We start from the raw sequence: 22,036 nt of genomic DNA, 5'->3' as shown, positions 1-22,036 counted from the left end.
TGTCCACACAGCTCACAGAAATCACTCTTAAGCCCTGCTGGCAGCAGCAGTCACATTCAGTACAGTCATATTTCCATTACACAGAGAGCCTTCACTCCAAAATTTATGTACAGTTTAATCCGATTATTTTCTTTCCCATTTCTGCCTGACAAACGGTACTTGCTAGGCCCCTAGCTGGAAATCCATGCTAATCAACTTAAGGCATAGTAGATAAAGCAAAGTTTTTTCTCTGTGTAGTCAGCAAACCACATTTCATGACTTTACTCAAGTCTCTGCTAACTAAGGTCACTGGCATCTTCTTGAAACCAGAGGCAAATAACAACAACAGGAAAAAGCTACAGCATGAGTGAAGATAGAAAAGGCCAATGGAGCAGCTCACACCAGCACTGGAGCCTGGGGGGAGTGGGGGAAGCCAAAGGCTCTGTACAGTGCTTATTTAAATTACTTCGTTGTTGAGTTTTATCCACCCACTCACAAACAGTTTTCATTTTTTTTAACCACAGAAGTTTTGTTTCCTGCATCAGGCAAACTAAACATTCAGCAACTGCCAGACTATTAGGCAAATGGTATAAGCTGTATTGATTTTGCAGTGGTGACAATCTCACATTTTTACATAATGCCTTTTTAGGCTTAAGCGTCCCTAGGCACACTATGAGCTGCACCTATGAAAAAAGTGCTTCAAGAATGAAACGCAACAGCTGTTGGAGAGGACATTCCACCATAACAGAGGGCTCAAAGGCCGGAAAAGCAAAACGCACTCTTTCCAACCAAAATCCTTAGCAGCATTTTAGACAGGCTCAAAATACAATAACCAGGTTAGAAATTAGATGGTCATGTCCTAAAAAAGGTGAAATATGTATTGAAGTGACTACTGAAACAGTGTCTCTGTCATGAACGCTACCACATATCTGGTGCAGTGAAAACTGCTGCACAAACACCTAGTTAATGTACAACCATACTGAAAGCTTTGGCTTAAAACCTGGCTGTTGATAAAAACAGTTTGTCAAGACATCAATTTTTTCTCTTGTCAGAAAGCTAATGTTTCAAACAACAGTGTTCCTTTGTAATCAAACCATGGCTCTGCTTACATACGCAGGGAGGTGAAGGCAGTCTCTGTACCACCAAAATCACTGTAATTCCCACTCCTGTAACTCTCCCCCAAGTTCTAATCTACAACCAATCTTCTTAACCAAAGATCAGAGTTCAAATCCCATCTCTACTATCAGCTTTCTGCATTCCCTCAAGCAAGTCACATCACTGTTTTCGTCCTCACACTCCTCTTGCCTAAATTTGGGACAGTAATTCCCAACATTTCAAAGGTTTCCTAAGGATTAAGTTCATTTGGACCTGAGAGAAGCTTTATGACACTGGAGATGAGCACCATGGAAGGACTTTACCTACTGAATAACAGCAGCAGAAGGGAGGGGAAGGTTACAAAAACAAACTTTGATCCTTTTCCTTCTCAAAGTAAAAATCTGTGATAGTTCTTAAAATCGTTCCAGGGTACGAGTTAAGGCTCAGAACTCAATCTCTCCCAAGACCTACAGAACAAGTCATGCCTCCAGTAAAGGGAGCTGCTTACCGCCTGAGCGCATTTGTCAGTTCGGCAGTCAGTTCACTCTCGCTGTAGGGTCTCAGCTCAGCTAACGTTAACGGTGCTGCGGTGCCATCACTGCATTCCTGAGAAATGAGGCAGGATTTGAAGTTATAGAAGAACTCTGAAAACCTCTGAATTCCCAGCTACTTTAAAAATGGAGGTGTAATAAACACCACAGTGTCACAAAAACATGGCAGTGTATCAATACACCAAGAAAGAGACTACCAGGTTAACACACTGCAGACCATTCTACATCTTTTCCAAACCACCACAGCACACTGATCTGCAGAATTTGATTACAGCATGCATAATTCCTGGTGCCTTACGTGCTTTTGACACCACACTTGAAGCAAAGCAGCACAGGATCAAAAAAAAAAAAAAAAAAAAAAACCACCCCAAAACCCAAAACCAGATGATGCTTTGCCAAAAACACTTAAATAAGAAGGACACAGTCTTACAGCAGTTCTGTTTTCGGTTTAAATCACACTAGCAAGGTTTTGTGGGGACACAGCACTAAAAGAACAGGATTAAAGTTCTTCTAGGTATCACATTTCTCCATGCAAATTATGAATGAAAATGCAGAGATCTGTTTATTTCATATTAAGGGAAAAAAATCCTCATTCTCAAATCATTACAGACTGTCTGATTTGCAAACAGAGATTGTAATTACAATGCTCTAGGTGTTTCATAGAGAAATGACCTCCAATTTATCACATTTTGGTTTTGAAGTCTTGGGGGGAGGGACGGGGAAGGGTGTTTTGCTTAGACGTTCTTCCACTGTCTGCTTCCAAGGGCTGGCAACAAGCGAGACACAACATGCTCAATCACAGCAGCTTGTATGTTAGTTGTGAATCGCTTTGTTGTACTCCTCCCAAGAACGGCAACCTTATCTTAGCCCAGGTTTAACAGTAATTCTGCAAAGTGCTCATAAATCACAGGATGGAAGGAATCATCTAACAACTGAAGGAAAAGACATGCACGTATAGAAGGAGAGCAGAATGACTAACATGCTAAATGTTGTAGGGAGGAAGGGGCACAATAAGCTGTGTTTACACTGGTTTTGGGGACTTGCTTTAATTCCTGACCTTGCCCAACTTGTCTTTGCTGCCGCTGCTCGTAGAGCTGAGAGACCTCATTCTCTGCTCTTTTTGCTCTTCCACTTCAGACTTCAAGTGCTCGATGTGGACAAGGTAGGCCTGTTCCTGGGCCTCTCGGGTGCTCAGTTTCAATTCCAACGCCTTCTTCTCTTTCTCTAGCAGATAAAGCTGAGCCTTCAGCTCTGCCATCTCCTCCTGTGGAAGGAATATTATCAGCATGCTGTTTCATGGGACTACACACCCAAAGGAAGGCACATCCAAACCAGGGATTAATTCACTCCTATTACTTAAGAGTGTTCTTTCAATAAAGAACACTGTCAGCATCTGGAAGGCTTTTTTTACTGAATATGACCACATAGCATATTTGTAAACAAAAGTAACTGAAAAGTATTGCAAAGCTGAGACTCAAAGTAGTACTATACCTTGAGATGAAGTGAGTATCAGGAGCTGTGCCATCCTTTAATCAGTCTCTCAGAAATAAACCCAGAGTCACTAGACCAGCTGACCTGCAAAAACTAGGGTATCAGGGATCTGACAGGGTTGCCACAGCTCCTGAAGCTGTTGTGGTTCCACCTTGCTCTTCAGAGACTGTTGCCCCATAAACAGGAGTGTCTGATCTGCTGTGAAATAGCTCCCTAAGTGTCACAGTTTCCAGGCAATTCATAAATAAGAATCAGAGTTTGTTTATCTCATTACACTGGAATGAGATTTGAGGGACTAGCAGAGCAAACACAGACCATATATTCCTGCCTCATACTACCAGCCCTGGTGACGGAATGAATCAGTCAAAAAGGGCAACTGGGTATGGCATTATCAGATGTCCCATTTTAATCTCCCTCCTCAAGATGGTCAGAATCTCAACTATATGCAATTGCAGGTCTATTAAATTTGCACTAGCTTACATTCTTCCCTAAATATGATCCACAGAAGATGGAAATTGGCACTTCATGAAAAGAAGCTCAACTCTGAGAGCTGATTCTTGTGTTCTGCCACTCTGACAGTTATGACAGGACTGTCAATTATTGCAAACTAACAACAGCTATGCCGGGACAGACTTCTGCTTTAACATCTGCTCTCTGACAGTGGTTCACAGAGTAGCCTGGGCAGAAGTATAAGGACAAGGCAAGAGCACAGTGGCCTGCCTTTCAGCCCACGCTCCTGGCCTCCTGTGAATCGCAGCTGCCAGGCTTCCTGAACTGGAGGGGTCTTTGGGTTTAACGACTTTTGAGAAAAGCTTCTTCCATGAAATGTCTAGTTATTTTCTGAACTTATGAAGAACCAGCATCCACAAAATACTTTGAGAAATAGTCCTAAAACTTAATCTATATGTTCAAAACCCACCACCAAACAAGCAAACCAACCCCCAAAACCCCAAACCAAAACCCCCAGAAGTATGTTCTCATTTTTGAGCTTGCCACACACTAGTTCACTTTATGAGCTATAACACTGAGTTCACACAGCTGTTTTCTGTATTACAGTTCAGTTCTAGACTTGTTCACTTTGTAAACATCTCTGAAAGCAAAAAAGTTCCTTGTTATGTGGCCAGTCTATAAACAAATCACTTTTTCTTTTTTTAAACCAGAAAGCATATTCTAGATCACAAAAATCTCAGAAGTGTCTTATCTTATCCTTCAAATATAATTCTCTTTGTATGATATCCACTGTTAACAAAGACCATATAAACAAAAATCTTGGCACATATTTAGACTAACTTTCTCTGTAGAAGAGAATCCATGTTCCTGCCCCAAAATTCACTCTCCAGATTAAGTGCAGGCAGCGCTCACAGATGTAGTACAGTTAGAGCAATCACAGGTAATCATTGGCTTATTCAGCAATACCAATCTCGCAAAAATAAAAACCACATCCCAAAAAAACCTCCAGGCCTGGAAAGGTTCATATGAGCTTTGAATTAATTCCTTTATTCATCCACCTATAAAGGAATTAAAGGTTGGAAGCACAATCAGTTTCATTCAGTGTGGTTTACAGAAATTCAGCTGTTAGGCAAACTTACCATCAATTTCCTTTGTCAATAGGAAAAATGTAAATAATATTGTTAAATAATGGTAGGGAAAGTTAAGTTATAGGAGATGAACTGGATTGTCTGGTATGCTTAAAGTATATGCACTGAGCTTCTTAAGCCTCTCTTTATAAAGCCATTAATCTACTTAGTGAAGGCTGAGAAGTAATTTGAGCAGAGTCTCTTGGCACTTACGTGAGGAAAACATTTTCTTACAGGGGGCTATAATCTACCTATATGGGAGGGGCATGACAAGATCCTGGAAGGCTGTAAATTGAAGTTAAGCAAATTCAGTCTGAAAATAGAGACATTTATTTTTTAAAAGAAAAAAAAAAAAGGAATTTAACCACTGGAACGATGAATCTATGGAACTGCCTTTTTCGTCATCCAAAGTTTTTACTTTAAGACTGGATGCTTACCTACACCACGTATTCTAGCTCAAAATCAATTCAAGGATCAATAGTGAGTTAACTCTTTTTTTTTTTTTTTTAATTGACAACAGTAGGCTTAGATCTTCATATAGTCCCTATGAATTTACAAATTTGCACCTTGCCCTAAGAGGTATACCATGGATTCCAAAGGCACCTTCCCCCATCCCTTCGCTCTCTCACGTGAGGGCAATGGGGACTTTGAAGACCAAGAAGCAAAGATAAAGCGGGGCAAAGTGAAGGGATTGTCAGCCCGTGTCTTATAGGGGCTCTCGGGAAAGGAACAGAAAGGAAGGGGAAAGAAAGGCTGAAGTTAAGAATCACATCTACAGTTGAGGATGCTGGTATGGACACTTACAAGGCACAGTGGCAACTAGTAATATTTGATGAGGCAAATATAAGTAAGTCAGGTTTATTTATAAAGGTAATTAGTCTTTACATACACGGTAACTTTTCCAAGAACATATGTTTTCTAAGATAGCATCCAAATTTCATTTCAATGGCAACATCAGCTTTATCTGCGTATCGGTTATCCCTTTTCTTTCTTTTAATTACAGGATGCTGGCAAACCTCTGTGCCATTTAACATACATGTTTTCTTAGAGCGTGGGCCTGAAGCACAAGTGGCACTTACAAAACGAAGCGCTGCCGGAGGAGCTGCCCAGTGGTCACTCCTCCAGCTGACTGCACCAGACTCGTATAAACCATGCAACTGCACAAGCTCCAAGCACCAAATCTAATGGTCATTTCAAGACAAATCCATTGAATACAGAGGAATATTTTGTACCTGTAGTCATATTCCAATTCCGAATTTGGGCAAAAGTTTGAAAGAAAGCTAAACATCCCAGCTTCAATGTAATCAGAAATGCTCATTTCCTTCATTTGATTTTGAGCATGTTCAAAATTAAAGTTTGTGTTGGATGCACTCATGTTAGAAGAATAAAATAGTAGGGACTCTTACATGGCAAAAGGTTCTAGAAAGTCATGGAAAGAGGCTCCAAGATGATCACGATACACGAGGTAGAATATATCATCTTTCAGAAGTAAAACAAATACCAGAGCGGATAAAGTACATGCGAAGTTCTGGTTAACTGTACTTTGAGCACAAAATGCTTTAACAAAGGACTCTCAACATTTTCAGCAAAGACCCTGTAGTCTCAAAGCACATTATAAGCAATATTATCACCATCTGTACACAAAAGAGAAAAAAAATTATCAGAGAAGAAAGCTGAGACTTCTTATCTAGATTCTAAGTCCTCTGAAAGGCGGGAAAAGGCTGCAAACTAAGAATTGTTTACACCCATCAAAAGTAATCTCCTCGCTAACTGGGGCATGACAACAACTGACCTCAAAGCAAGACCCACTGAATGATGACAAATGGCAGACAAGAATATATTTGGAAACATGGTTAATTATTGCTTGAAGCACAGAATTGGATTTTACAGAAGCACTGGTGGACCTACCAGGTTTTATACACTGGATCACTAGGAGAATAAACATGGCAACATTAAACACTGGAACAGAACAAAATATAAGGCTTCCTGACACTACCCCTAAGTCATCTTTTGATGGACCAGATTCATCAATAATAAGGAATGAATGAATGGCATATCATCAACAGCACAACATACAGATGCAAGAAGCAATATAACTCATGTGGTGATCAGTTTTTACTGGGAGTCATAAATGAAAGGTGCTGAAAGATGCAGCAGAGGTTCCAACACAGATACATGTTTCAAGAACACAGCAGACCCAAAAACGTAGGAAATCCTTGAGCAGACCAATCAGACCTTGCTAAGAATGGAGGGAAGGGAGGGAACACATTAAAGAGATGCTACATAACAAAGTCCTCCACAGCACAGATGAGACTATTCCCTTCAAGTAAAACAAAAAATACCTTAAGGAAACGGAAATTCTCCAATCGTCTCAGAATAAGGCAGATATATATGCTATTTTATAGAAGCTGCATGCTCCACATAATAGACATGAATAATAAACCTCAGGGGTGAAGGCATCCTTGTGATCTACCCTTCAGTTCAGCTCTGCTATAGCTCGTCAAAGATACAAGTGGCTTGCAAAGCAGACCTGAGCAAAATTCATGGCTGCTAATAAGGCAGCACATTTTCTCAGGACCAAAGCATGCAGAGCACAGCTCTGTCTATTTGCCTTTTGTAATGCTTCACACAGAGAAGAAAGGTGGGAGTCTTCAATTTCTGTAGCAGGAGAACAGTTATCAACAAATGCTTGCCTGGCTTTGACAAGCACGAGACTTTTCACCATGTCCCTTTCCGAAACCTAGAAATTTTCTGCAACTGTGAATTCCCACAAAGTACAACAAATGACAACCCACGGACACTGCCATCAGTTCCCCTGGGCCAGAAAGGACTGACATTGACTTCAGCCACCTCCATAAAACACATATCTGTTCCAGGCTGCACTGTACACAAACCATCAAGATATTATCTTCTTCTAGGGACAATTCCTGCAGTGAAAATCAAGTGTACTAGGTCTAGTTATGAGTGGAAAACACACGTCAAAAAACAGTTGATCATTTAGTGACTGAAAGGATCACCATCACTCAAAATTGTGCCAGAAATCATGATATGCAACTATTTGTGTTCCTGCCAAGTTAAGGAATGCAAGGGCATTAGTCACAGGGACAGCTCTGCAGTTTGCCCTTACCGATCAATTTAAAGCTAGAGGTGAGTACGGTGTACAAGATATTTCAGCAAAGATCTGGAGACAAAGAAGGAGAATGAGAAGCATGATGTTTGAAATACACATCTAATAATTTGCAAGAGTCTTTCAAACAACTAATTTAAAACTTCTGAGTGTTACCAGGGAATCTTTTTCTCTGGACTGTAAATATTAAATGTTACAATGCAAAATTATGTTTGTCATCAGATGGAAATGCAGCACCAATAAGAATACAATTATCAGTACTAAGCTACCAGCTAGCCAACACTATCAAACAAAAATGTATAAACTTAGAAGCTTTCAAAATTCTTAGGATTTGCTGTCCCAGGTGACACCATCATCTAACATATCTGCCATTAGTTCGCTATAGCAAGACTTATCAACACAGAGGAGTTAAACTTAACTAAACTGAACTAAAACCAGATAATTTTTGAATGCAGATGCACACTTGTGTTGCCTTTAGTATGTTCCCATGTTTTAGTTCACATCTCTAAATTTACAAAGTCAATACAGGAGCCAGGTTTAAAAAGATATAAGGTCTATACCTGGTTGCTAAAAAGTCAGGCTGTCTAGATCTCATCTTTACAAGTGGACATATAAAGCAGGCCTGATGTATCAGAGTATTCTCCTAAAACCTCTGCTATTGCAACTCATCACCATATATCCTTTGCTCCTGCTCTAAGCCGAGCTACATATTGAAGCAAAGCATCAAGAACGGCTCTAGGCTAGTGACTGCTTGAGAGCATTAAGGGTGATAGCTTCTGACAGACCATTCTTCCTCCTAGGGCATTATTAAAAAGAGGTGAATTTGTTCTGCTTCAGTTCACAAATATTGGAGAAGCACATTTGCAAGCCTGTGAGTAAAGTAATGAACTGTCTCATGGGAAGTGCTGTATCATACTTTTGGTCACCCTCAAGCAACTCAGCTGCCATATCTCTGAGAGAGAGCATCTGGTTTGTCAAGGAGAACGTTCCAAGTTTAGAGCCATGGATGAAGTCTTCATCTAATTCAAAACACACAGATCTCGTCACTGCTAATGCTTTGCCTTCTGTCACTTTCTGACTACTCAAAAGCAATTTTCAGCCCTGCCCCTTCAACGAAGTAACCCTTTACCACCCAGGGATCACTATCAAAGTCTCTCTTAGCACATTTTGTAGCACGGAAGGATTGTTAGCAGCGCAGTTAGCCTGTTAGAAATAAATAAAATACCTTCATTGCCATAAGCTCTTGCATCAAGACTGCATTTTCCAGGTCTAGCCTCTGGCTGTCTCCACGAGGTTTAACGTCATAACTAAGGGGATCAATGTGGATGCTTTCCAGCTCCAGCACTGTTAGCTTCACTGCTGCCCTGTCATTCTTCAACTGCTGTATATAATCCTTCAACCGTTGCTCATCCTCCTTTGTAAACTCTGTATCACAACTGCTTGCAGTTGAGCTGGTAGTACTGGAAAGAGAAAGAACACCATTAAAATACACCGAAAATAAGATCTACATTTTGGTATGAAATACTCTCTCAATACTTAGGATTTGTTTTCATCAACACATACTTAAATTTCATGGAAAGGACACATGTAGTGTGGACGGGATGTTGCAATGCTCAAAAGGTGCAGAGAGGTATGACAAATGCGAAGAGAAATTTAATTCTCCAAGTTGTGTGAGAAAATCAAGTCAGTGGCTGCTTCTCTGCAAAGCTAGATATTTAGCAACATGTAATTGAATTAGTTTTCTTGGAACAGTGACTTGTGAACAATTTTTTTTAAATTATTTTAAACAACAAAAATGCGACTTAAGATTTCTCAGCAATATCCTAGCAGGGAAAGCCTCTGTGTGCTGCTTTACCACTGAGTCTTCATCTTTTTTGGTAAGAAGCATCTGCTAAGAAGAGAGAATCAGTCCAGCCCTTATTTATATCTGCTGAAGGTAATACCAATTATCTGGGGAATTTTTCAACGGACACCTGTAGGAATCAACCTGAGGGGAAAAAAAAAAAAAAAAAAAAAAAAAAAAAAAAAAAAAAAACACTGGCAGATGTCAGCATCTTTCAATTCATGATAAGGCTAATTTCACAGAACACCAAAACCCCTTCAGGCCTGCAGGAGTTTAAAACAAGCCCATAATTTAGCAGGATTTTTAATAAAAAGTCATCAGACTTGATGGAGCATTCCTTTTCTAAGGGCATGGTTTCAAACGAGTGACTGCCCATTAGCCTCCCCTACAATTGTTTACAAAGCGATTCTACAAAGGGAAAACTAATGTCTTGGTAAGAGCGCGGGTGCCTCAGTGCTGCATCCCCACCTATATGCATGCCAGTGCTGTAGGGGGCTGAGACTGACACAGCCTTAAACATTCCAGGGCTGAATATAGTTGCAATAACACTAAAAGGAAAATAAAATGCCCTGTTGTTTCTATAACCTCACTCAAAGCTGCCTGCTGTCTCCTGAAGACCTGTAATCAGCTGCTGGGTGAGGGATAAGTCATCCATTAACTGTGCTTGTCTGGAATGCTAGATGATCTCAGTTATCAGCAGGGGAATAAATCACTTTCTGTATCAAATTGCACTGTTGTTCAACATTTTTGGAGGAAGAAAAAGCCCCACCCGCTACATGCTGTGAGAGTCAGAATGATGTCCTAAAATATATTATGCATGTGAAAAAGGAAAAGATAGCCTTGATTTTTCTCTTTTCTTTTGACTACACTTCAGCTAAAGCTGCGCTGATTTTGAAGTGCCTCAGATAATTGCCAATGAATCTTTCCACAAATTCCAAGCACAGCCTTGGAGGAGAGGGAGAATTGGCAGATCTACAGAGATTTCTCAAAATCTTTCCCCCCTGTGAAATATCACATTACAGGTCTTTACTACAGTTTTCTGTTAGTTTCGTATTATTCCTTCCTTCTCTTAGGGATAATAGGTGCCATATTTACCTGAAGTGCAAACCAGTCTCTGCTTTCATTTTCATCCATTTCCATCTGCAGTCAAGCTAAAAACACCCTGTATCTATACTACGTAGAAATTTTTCTAGGTTGAAATATTGAAATTTTTGTTCATACTTAGTTCTTCATCAGAGAATCTCAAAACACTTTACAAACATTGCCTTACTGAGTCTAATGGCACCCCCCTTCTGAAGTAGATACTGATAAGAAAAAATGGGGATAGACAATACAAGCGATACTTAATTCTATACTGAGTGGTATTGCAAGTTTCCTCAGCACCCAAAGACTACAACTGCAGAGTTTTTTTGGATGAAATGCAAAACAGCTGTTGTTAGAGAAAGCATAGCCCTTAAAAGTCTACACAGGCTTCAAATTTTGGGACACAAGCAGCTCATCTTAGTTTTCACTTACAAAGAAAAGAAAATCTAGCCCTCCCACTAGGAATGCAACCTGAGCACAAATGCTGGAAGTCTATTGTTGTATATTGTTGTATTGTTGAACCTCAGACTCGCTGGATGTTCACAGATCTGGCCCTTAAAGATCTATGGCTATACACGCAGCCTTTTGTGGAGAGCAGTCCAAGCTGAGGAAGGCAGTCTGGGCTGTTGCCAGTGATACTCAGGCTGCTTTTACTTCAGTCCTGGCTGCCTGCCTGCCTGTCTGCAGCTGAGCTGGCTCCTCTGCTGAATTGCTAGCATATGCTTTCTTTTTTTTCTTTCTTTTTTCGAATAAGGTGAGGGCAGTTCAATGGAGAAGCAGTCTCAGGCGGCCAGCACAACAAGAAGGGAGAAGCACACTCCCTCTCTCCCCACATTTTGCAGCAAGCCCCACCGAGAAAAGAAGCAGCAGTTTGGGCAGCAGCAAGCAGGGGCAGGGAGCCTAGCCCTCCGCTCGCCCTCCTTCCCTTTGAACTGCTGCGAGAACCAGGCTGTGCGAGAAGCCACTGAGACACACTGCAGTGCTGCTGAGCTCCCACAGCACAGCGTCTCCCCAAAAGCCCGTACACCAGGGCTCTCCACAACAGTAATGCTGGCCCATTCCTGCTCTGGGTATGGTGTCATATGATGTCCTAAAATATATTATGCTGTCCTTGTGATCTACCCTTCAGTTCAGCTCTGCTATAGCTCGTCAATGCTGTCAGTACCAAATCCTCACAACTTGCTTGAGTGTCTGCATACAACCTTACATTTGATACATAGCTTACATAGGATCACCAGTCTTCTAGGTGAGTCTTATGGCTCAATATCTGAAACAGCACAATGCCAAAAGATAAAAGCTTTTCCACAGAAACTGAAAAATACTCCAACCAGCTAAAATATGAAGAGCAGTATTTTTAGCTAAGATCAGAACACTTTGGTGAAACCACACTTCTTCCTTCTGGGAATAATTTGCTCCAGCAATGAAGCGTTACATAGATGACATTAAGATACCCGTTGGGATATTTCTAAATAACTTATTTCCACACTTCAGTCAAGATAATCCTGTATGTCAGCTACTTATCTGAAATCTGAGGTGATTCTGACTGGAAGATTTAGCCCTGTGTTTGATTGAGTTTAGATATTTAGTGGTACTAACTAATACTGAAAAGAATTCCCTTTGCATATAGGAGGCCAGACTTTCCCTCCATGAATCCAGATGTAAGGTTGGGGTTATTAGCATTGCAGTGAATATAAAACACCATTTTCAGTCAGAACTAGAATTGCAGATCTTTTATTTCCTTCTTTTTCAAGATGCAATCAGTCAAAGCTTGTTGGCAACATATATTCCATGGTTAGCTTCTGTCCATTAAAATAATTATGACTTCCAACCATACCACAGAGCTATTTTTATTTTCAAAAATGAATTGGCAACATTATTGTGCTGCTGCTGCCAGCCAAATGAGTTGAGATGCTTGCTATTATTTTTATTCACTTCACTAGTAACAACCTCTGTGATGCTCTTTCATTTCATTTCAGTTGCTCCCTTTTACAATCTTTAACCCCTTGTCACCAGTGGCCCTCCAAGCATTTGTTCTCAGTAATGCGTTCAGTGATTTGACATTCAGAATCTCATTTGAAATGCCAAAGCTAAAGATGGGTCACCACTTCCATTATAAGCCCCTATTCTACAGGGCTTTGAACAGCAGGGAGAATTATTCATTTGTCACAAGTCTCAGCGAAGGGGAGCTTTCATCACCTCACTCCCTCTCTACTCACTCTGGTTACAAAGAAAAAAGGTAGCAACACATATCTGCAACCAAGAGCCCCCATGCTAAAATAGTTACAATAAAAGATCAGTCTTGCAGATTCAGAGGATGTCTGAACCACATAATGTAAAAATGTTTTCATTTAGGTACAGTGGTCCCCTAATGGTAGCTCACATAGCACTCTTCACTCTTGTTTTATAGACTGCCAAGTTTTTCAAGACAAAGGACAAACATGAAGCCTGCAGAAACAGCTAGAAATCCAGAGTCGGCCTTCCTATCTCTGCTTGTATTGCTATTGCGGTGGTAGAGTAAAGGAAATGGAAACGACCAACATCAAAGAATCACAGAAGGCCGGAGATCTGTGGCAGCGGGAGGTTTGTCCAGAGCAGCAGGGTGCCAACTGACAAGGGAGCAGGCGGCGAAGGACAGAGAGCTGACAATATAGGCAGGATAACACCAAAAAGCATGAGTAAGCTCCTGGAGACAAACAAACAAACAAACAAACAAACAAACAAACAAACAAAGGCCAGAATGACAGGGAAAGGAGTTAAAGAGAAAATCTTCAATTTTTTACACCTGGGATAGAATGCTTACTGATGCAAATATAGAAAAGTGTGTGCCTCTTGAACTAGCACTGCTTTCCATCTATGGACTGACACAACGATATCATGTGTCTGTGAGCTTAAGAGCGGACGCTTCTCTTTCAAGATAGGGTTCACAGTAGGGAAAGTCTGCAAACACCTCTATCATGTATCATTTGACCACAACAGAAGGAAAGAAAAGGAGGTTTGTATTATGTGTAGAAGCTAAAGTTTCAGAAGTATTTTTCCTGGTATGTGGACTTAGACAAAGAAAAATTACATTGCTTGGGGGATGGGGAGGGGGTTGAATAAGGGATGATCAGATCAGGACATCCATATGATAAGCTCCTGACTTGCTGCGTGCCCCTTGGATAAGTAAGAGCAACTTTTCTTTCTCAGGTTCCACACATATCAAAGCAGATAACAGTAGTTACCACATTCGATACAATATCTTGCTTTATGCCAGAACAATTTAGCCTGCAATGATAATGACTCAAGCTAATAGATTTCTCTCTTGGCATACACAAGCATTTTCCTTTGCATTTTTACATGCCACAGTTTATACTGATGAAATTTGAAATCCACCCCATTTTAAGCATACTCTGCTGAAACGTCATCAACTCAAAGTATTACATGCACACATACACATATTGCCAGCCGACCACCAGAAGTTCAATGTAAACAACGAGCATGAGGGACAACGTTCCTCTCCAAACACGCACACTTCCCTCATCTTCCCCCTTAACAAAATGAAAAATGAGGGTCAACAAATCAAGGGCTGTAGAGACTGTATTTCTAACAAATGCTTTTCAGAGAAAGGCTGAAAACTTGAAACAAACCCAAAAAACAGGAAAAAAACCCTCAAATATTTCCCAAATCAATCCTTGCAACTAAATAAACTCTTTTAAAGAAAAATGAATTAGGTATTGACTGTGTACCAGATAGCTCATAACAAAGAAAAACACTGAGGTAGTTATAAACAACTGAAAATAACCCTTTTAAATAGAAGAAGGGTAAACAAGCTCAGCCTAACTAGAGGGGTTGCCATGCGTGGCCACCTACAACATGTTCACGTGCAGATGCAGATACGGCATAAGCACACACACACACTAAGGCAAGTCAAGTATTCAAAAGAGCTTTGCACAACTTTTTCCTAGGGCAGTCAATATTTTTGGTACCATGACTGGCAGATGTGTTACTAGCGCAGATTGTGTCATACTCGTTTCTGAACAAAAATACAACTTACTTGGACTGACAGTGCAGCATTATAACTTCTTTGAAAAAAACTTTTAAATTTATCTCATGTTTGAATCTCATTCTCTTGGATTACCTTTCTTCCTGATTTTTAGCTATTCCATGCTAGCCAACAAGGCAGGAAATAAGATCATTTGGAGGAGCTGGTGGCAAGAGGAGGAAATGATAAAGTACTAAAATAAACTTCTAAAAGCGTCAAAAAAAGACAGCATTTGAATAAAGAGCTGGCTCAAATACAGAATTAAAACAAAGTTTTAGAGTGAATCTGAGAAACCAAAATAAATTTTACACTGAAAAATGTTCATCTATATTTATCCAGGATGCTTGCCAATTTTGTATCCACACATACTCACTGCACAGAGTACAATTACACTGCAGGCAGACAAAGACTCAAAATGAAGCTGCTGGCAGATGTATTTGAACTGGAACACTTCTGCAATAACAGTTGATTTAAGTATCATTATTTTATAGGTCTCCAGAAATACTGCAATATCCAGCCCTTTCCTGGAAGAATCCACTCTAGCCTTCATGATGTGCGTTTGCCATTCCACTTGCAACAGGAATAGCATGGGAAGGAAGAATTTTGAGGGGCGCAAAGGGAAAGGAGAGAAAATGATTCAAAATGAAATGGCTGGATTTGTGATGTTTAGAAAACAATCCTTGAACACTCCAAAAACCCAATGGAAGCACACTTACAGTCTCTGGTTCTCCGTAGATCTGTGCTGCCCTTACACAATAGATGTGAACAAGTACACGCTCAGTGTTTCAGCAAGTTTCAGTGAGACAGCAAGAGAGTCACTGAGGTAAAACAAATGTAACGGTTTTGCCCTTTACCAGAAAGATCAAAGTTCAGAATAACCCATTTGCAACAAATCTATACAAGATCCTTCTTGGCTGGAGTGGCTCAAAGTCTAAAGACAATGAGATCACTGAGGCATGGTGACTTAGAAAACATAGTTAAGAGCACTGAGCAGACTGAGGTGAGGAAGGCAGGTCAGCAGATGGAATGCAACATAACCTTCAGTCTGTAATCAAATGCTTGGGGAATAGGAAGGCAAATAAGTTGCAGTTACCTCGTGTGGCTGTTGGACGACAGGCTTTCCCAGGGCTGCACGCTACAGCCAGTGATTGCATAGGCTCCCCCGCAGCTCCCATCTAGTTTCATCAGCAAGGCTTTTGCTGCGTTCTCAGCTGTCTTCCTGCAGTCATGAGCTCTCTTAAGCATCTGGGTAATGTTTTCATCACCCGTTTGGTCCCCTAGTTCGCAAGCAAACAATATGTTTCAGAGCTTTGAGGAGGGTGAAAGAATAGAGATGCTTCCATGTGCTTTCAGTTTTTATCAAGATGATGATGATAAATTATCAGTTTATGAGGTAAAAGCAGCTTCACTGCTGTGTGAGCATGGGTGATAATTGGGCTTCTGCCCACAATGCATCTCCCTCCCAGCCACAAGATCTAGGTATTTGTCTTAAGTCATGTTTACCTTAACTAGCTTGTCTGTTTATAAAGATAGGCGCTGTGGGTTAGGATTAATCCAAGATGCTCAAGATAATAACACACTGGGAGAGCACCAACCTAAATTACAACTCTTACTTCCAACTGTCCAGTGCTGCATAACAGTGTGGTCACTTGCAGGGCCCTTGCCCACTAACACCTTTACCTCAACCCTAACAGTTTGCCAGATCACCCTCTAACTGGTTACCTCCCCCCCCCCCGTGAGGACAGCTTTGCTGCTCAGAAGCAGCAGCTGAACTTTCAGAGTTTACAGTCCTGCATACTAAAACAAAAGAAAACCAGCACTGGTTAATTAATTAATTTGCTGTAACTTGCAGAGGTTCTGCAGAGACTATGCAGCTACTGAGCCATCCCTCCAGCAAAGGCAAGGCAGAAACCACCACAGCTACCATTCTTGTAATTCTGACTCCAGCTGGAGTAAAGTCAGTACAGTAAGACACACTAGTGGCTACACTGTATGGCAGAACAAAGTTACAATATAGTCATATTTCACTAAACACAATGCAAAGGTGTCAGGGAGCATAAACAAATGACTGTTTGCTCTGTGCTGCTTTCATTTAATCCTTATTCAAATCAAAGACTAATTACTCATACTTTGCACTTGCTAAGTGAACTGCATGCATTACAGCTAACGTTAACGCAGAAGAAAGGAAGTGAGGATGTTCTGTTAAGAGCAGCTGGCTGTGCTCAGCTCCAAGTGACGCAGAAGCAATTCCCTGGCATTTTCCACTCACAGATGTTGGTGCAAAACTTCACTGATCTCCAGACCAAAAATCTGCTATTTTATCTAGATGTTCTAACCAAATTTCACTGTGAAGTAAAGGTATATAAACCAAACATCAACTTCCTCCAAAGTTATGTAACAGGAAGTTGGCACCATTTCTATCATGGGAGTGTAACTGATAATATCTGAACTAAGAGCTGTTGACAGACACCTATACAGAATTAAATTACACCCTCTCTTTCAAAAAATGAAAGTGGAATAAAGTCCTGCTCATACCCAATATGCTTCCCTTTTCTAAGATTTCTTTCTGTCACCTGTGTAAGGAGAAAATCCAAGATTACACTCGTTTTTGCTAGCCACCAATCTCTTCCAGCAGCAAAAGCTCAATAGCACATTTTGGAAAGGAATGATCAGACTCTGGAAGAAAAGTGGATGAAAAACCCAAACATCCACTCTGACATTTACTCCATGGCCCACTATGCACGGGCAAACTAACCTACACAAAGGCTTGCTCGCAGCACTAAAAGAGATGCAAAACGAGCTGCATGGTAACAACACAGCGAGCATGGACTGAGCGCAGCCAGCCTCCTGAAACAAGAGGCTGAACCCATCAGCCTTGTGGCTCTGATGCCAGATGGCCATCTGGTCTCTAAAAGCTTTCAGTTTACATTTCAGTGATTTCTGAGAAGCTAGCGCTATAAATTACTGTCTCGATCAGGCAGTTACTAAGTCTCAGCACAGCATGAAAAGCTATGCTTTACTCTCCAAAGGCTTCCCCACTTCCTAACCCAAGATTACTACTGCTACCTTCTCCTATCAGTAAGGAGAATGAGACTATAAAAGCCAGATTAATGTTCATTGTGTAAACATGTCATTCTATTAGTAAAATGTAGCCAGTGGTAATGTGAAGTTCCACACACTTTAGAAATATATCTATAGAAGTGGCTTAATCTATTATTTGGAGAACAACACGCTCAAAAAACTTAGTCACAAAGTTAACTATCCACAAAATAAAATAAACTCAGAACACGGAGGTTGATATCCCAGCCAACATGCTAAAACACCACGTAGAAAGTTTTAAAATTTCAGGGCAAAGTTAAAATGTGGGGTGGAAAAACTAGAGCTTCTTTCTTCCTTCCTTTTTTTTTTTTTTTTTTTTTTTGGCAATCATTGAATGGTATCTTTGCATTGTTTTAATCCCAGCTTCTAACAGACTGCACTTAATTTTTGTGGCTGAACATGGCCAGTACAAACACAATCGGTACTTGCAGATACCACAGCTGTACAGTCCTAAGCCCTGTACTGGTCATGAGTATTGTTTAATTATTCCACTCTGTACAGGCGAATGCCTGTAGCAGCCTCACCACAGCCAGAATAAGCATTCCCCGTAATGGTATACATAAGTTAATTTGAATTGCTGGTAAATTTTATGAGTTATTTCCAGTCTCCTCCCCACCCCCCCCTTTTGGGTGTGCAAAAATGACTTATTCAGTTGAAAACAAAATAGACCAGAGAGCGTTCTTAAGTGGTGGGTCATGAGATGATTCACTATTGCAACTAACTCTTATGAATGCTAATTGATGTGCAGAATCAAATCTAAATAAAGTGATCCATTGACATCTTACCAACAGAACCAACACCTGCAGCTCTGAATTGCCCAAGAATGAGACTCTGCTCGCTTTCTGCCAATGCCAACAGCAGCTCATATGCTTCTATGCACTGTTCACTAGAAGAGAAAGTAAACCACAGAAAACAAAAATCACACAATATTTGCAATTTAGACAGGAAAAATATCTGCAATCAGCAACAAAAAAGGAGGTAGCTGATGAACTACACGATTCCCTACTGCTTGTCTGGTAATAGGGATATTAAATGACATAATATACATAGCTCCTACCACAAGCCTTCAACAGTCTTTCCTTCCATATGATGGTCTTGGATTGGCCTCAAGTAATGTAACAACAAAAAGCAAGAGAGGGAATGATCTGATGTGAGGTGAGCTCCGGAAGCATTGGTGAAACAGTCAGTAATATGACTGATAGTAGACATTATTTCTTTGAAAAACTGTCTTTTCAGGCCTTCTTTCTATGCCAAGAAAACTTAGAAAAATACTTGTTTCTCTGCCCTGGCTGCAAGATTTTCCTCCATACAAGGCAACAGCTACTAAGCACAGTTGTGAGTCACTTGTTCCTGTTGCATTCTAATATGTTTTTAAAAATAAATACGTTACCGCACCTATTTGTAATTTACATTTCCTTATAATTTCCTCAAGGATTATAGTAACAGAATACATTCCTTAAAAGGCACACAATTTGTCCTAATGCCAGAAGTGCCTGCTCCAAATTAGTCGCAGCAGCAGGAGTTAAGTGACACCCTCTTTTTAACACAGTTTAAAGCAAATTTAGATACTTGAAACCAATATCAAGCAATTCACCCATGATTCCCATCAATGGCATATAAAGTCACTTTAAATTATGTGGAGTAAAATGGTACTTCTCAGTCCACTAGCCTTATGAAAGGTGCCTGAATAATGCAGAAAACCAATGTCTCATGACTGGATTGAATTCACGGCTGCTGCTGAACTAGGGTTGAGATACACTTGTACCAATAACTCCAGTTACATAGTTTGTCCAGTAGTTTAACCAGTGAGGCATTTTTCAGGGAGGAATTAAAAAGAAACAGCTTTACTGTGGCACACTAACAATTTTACTCTCACTTCTGTCAAGTCTTTCCCCTCTCCTTTTCTGGCTGAGACATTCTCTGTGTAAGTACATACCTGTATTGCAGTGCAAGCCTGAGGGCTGTGGCATTGGACTCATACTTCCCAACAAGCATGCTCATCCGCTCAGCATTGCTCTTGCACTCCTCCAGTGTTATTGTCAACAAGTCATTCTGGGATTTCAAGTGTTCAATACGGCTGTAGAAAAGGAAATAATTTACAACCTTTAAGTTTAGCTTGCAGACACTGTCTTGAAAACTCTAAAACGATCGTAATCTAAACCAACAAAAAACATTTGGTCTACACATTTTTTTAATGACTACAGCAAAATCTAGCTGTTCCACATCCTATAGCAAGAGCCAAGAGGATACTCATTTCTCTAGGACAGCCTACTTCCTTCTCCTCCTCTCCTTCCCATTAAATGCAATCAATATAACCTTTCTCTGTGAAAGAGCAGCAATCAGAAAGCTGGAGCCTTCTTTTGAAGCCACAAGAATGTATGGGGCAGTTAACTTTTTGCTTCATCTTTCTGCTTCCATTCCTCCCTACCTTCTGCCACATTTGCTTCTTGTTTTAAGTGGCACATTCATTAGCACAATGTGTGGGGGTGTGGAGTGACCATGCAGCTGCACAAATGCCCCCTCTCTTTGGAACATACAGAATACCTGTTTCACTTGAAGTAATATTTTAGTCATGATTACAGAGGCAACTTCCAAAATAGTGATGCAATGAAATCTCCGACAATTCTGGTAATGGTCAAACAACAGCTTATACCAGAACTTAACTGCAATATTCTTCTCAATGAGGTCAACTACGAATCTGAAAATAAAGCTTCAAAATATCAGTTTTACTGACTATTATTATTTACTGAATATTATTATTGCCGGCAACTGCAACACATATCAAATGGACTATACCTAATCATCAGCGTTGGCTATACAGTGAGAGCAAGCACGTAAATGATTTCACACAGTGCAGACAGTAACCAACAAACAAATCAATACGATCCACAGCTCTAAAATCACTAACTTCTCTTTTTTCTTGTGACTGTTAAGAAGGGCTCGTACACCATTTCTTTAGTGATCAGAACCCCCCCCCCAACCTTTCTAGTTGCTAAAACTCACAGCTGCTTCAACCTCCTACCTCGTCTTTGACACCTTATATAAGGATACATGCTGTCAATGCAAAATTGTGCAGTGCAAAGAGGGAAAAAAAAACCCCCACATTTTGCAGCATTACAAAAACATGAGCTACAAGTAAGGAGACACAGTATTGATTAGACTAAACTTGAGATAGTAGCGGGGAAGAGAGAACTTGAAAGCATGCTGAGACACAGTTCTTGGGTTCCTGATCCAGTTTTGATCCTGTGTGCTAAACAGGACATGAAGCTTTGGCTAAGACAGAGCTTATTCAGCAATTAACAGCAACATTTTAACTACAAGCCGAAAGCGACAATCTTTCTTCTGCTGCCAGAAGTCTAACTGTATGAATTCGACACCAATACATATCCGTGTGCACTCACTGATACAGTTAATACTACACAATTCTGTTTCTCCAAGAGGAAAAACAAAGTGAGCTAATTCTAGAACGATGAAGAGTAAGTTATAAGAATCCTTATTTCTAGCACTGATGTGTTTTGTTAAAAAAAAAAGAAAAAAAGAAAAAAGAAAAGAAAAACAGATGTCATGTCTACTCGGTCAGCCATAGCTAAGGACACTCCACAGTGCAGATGATGGTGCCACGCTTGTTTAAGAACACATGACCAAATTGTCATACTGATGGAAAGAATCCTTAGCGTATGCCTCAATCACCTGTTTCTCAATTTCATTTTAAGTTTATTTGCAGCTGTCAGAGCTGAGCTGAGACTTGATGGTGAAACGCACAAAAAGCAGCAACTTCAACAAAGCTAACAGCAGACAACATATCTGAGCATATCTAACTTTTCACCTTACCTATTTAATCTCTCTGTCTCCACTTCAAACTCTCGGATTTTACTTTCAGAGATAGCAGATCCATGTGAATACAGAGTTTGGAAGATTTCTTGGATATTTGAGCAGTCTTGGAGGGAATGTGCCAAGTGTTCAGCCACACTGCTAGACACCTGCACAGGATAATTAATAGATCATTGTGAATGGATGGCAACTGGATTCCTCCCATAGATTGTCTGGACTGACAGCTGAGTTTGTCTGGATGTACTCACTTCAATATATTAATCATTCAGTTTTCTCTATGAATTTTAAAGAGAATAGGACATTTACAGGTTTCTACTTTAAGAAGTTATTTCTACTTTA

The 22,036-nt window shown here is 40.3% G+C and overlaps 1 protein-coding gene across 7 annotated transcripts in view; it reads right to left on the bottom strand.

The window, feature by feature from the left end:
• The window catches only part of MCC (MCC regulator of WNT signaling pathway), a 217,772-nt gene that overhangs the window by 13,310 nt on the left and 182,426 nt on the right, over window positions 1–22,036 (bottom strand). For all 7 annotated transcript variants that reach the window (XM_026120081.2, XM_026120078.2, XM_026120083.2 and 4 more), the window contains 7 exons: window positions 21,698–21,846; window positions 19,803–19,943; window positions 18,652–18,752; window positions 15,861–16,044; window positions 9,046–9,280; window positions 2,683–2,889; window positions 1,583–1,680 (listed from right to left, as the gene is read on the bottom strand). In XM_026120081.2, coding sequence (XP_025975866.1) covers window positions 1,583–1,680; window positions 2,683–2,889; window positions 9,046–9,280; window positions 15,861–16,044; window positions 18,652–18,752; window positions 19,803–19,943; window positions 21,698–21,846 — 1,115 coding nt within the window. The remainder of the gene's footprint in view (window positions 1–1,582; window positions 1,681–2,682; window positions 2,890–9,045; window positions 9,281–15,860; window positions 16,045–18,651; window positions 18,753–19,802; window positions 19,944–21,697; window positions 21,847–22,036) is intronic.

Source organism: Dromaius novaehollandiae, chromosome Z, assembly GCF_036370855.1.
Source record: "Dromaius novaehollandiae isolate bDroNov1 chromosome Z, bDroNov1.hap1, whole genome shotgun sequence".
Classification (NCBI taxonomy): Eukaryota; Metazoa; Chordata; class Aves; order Casuariiformes; family Dromaiidae; genus Dromaius; species Dromaius novaehollandiae.
This window is presented reverse-complemented; position numbering and strand designations above follow the sequence as displayed.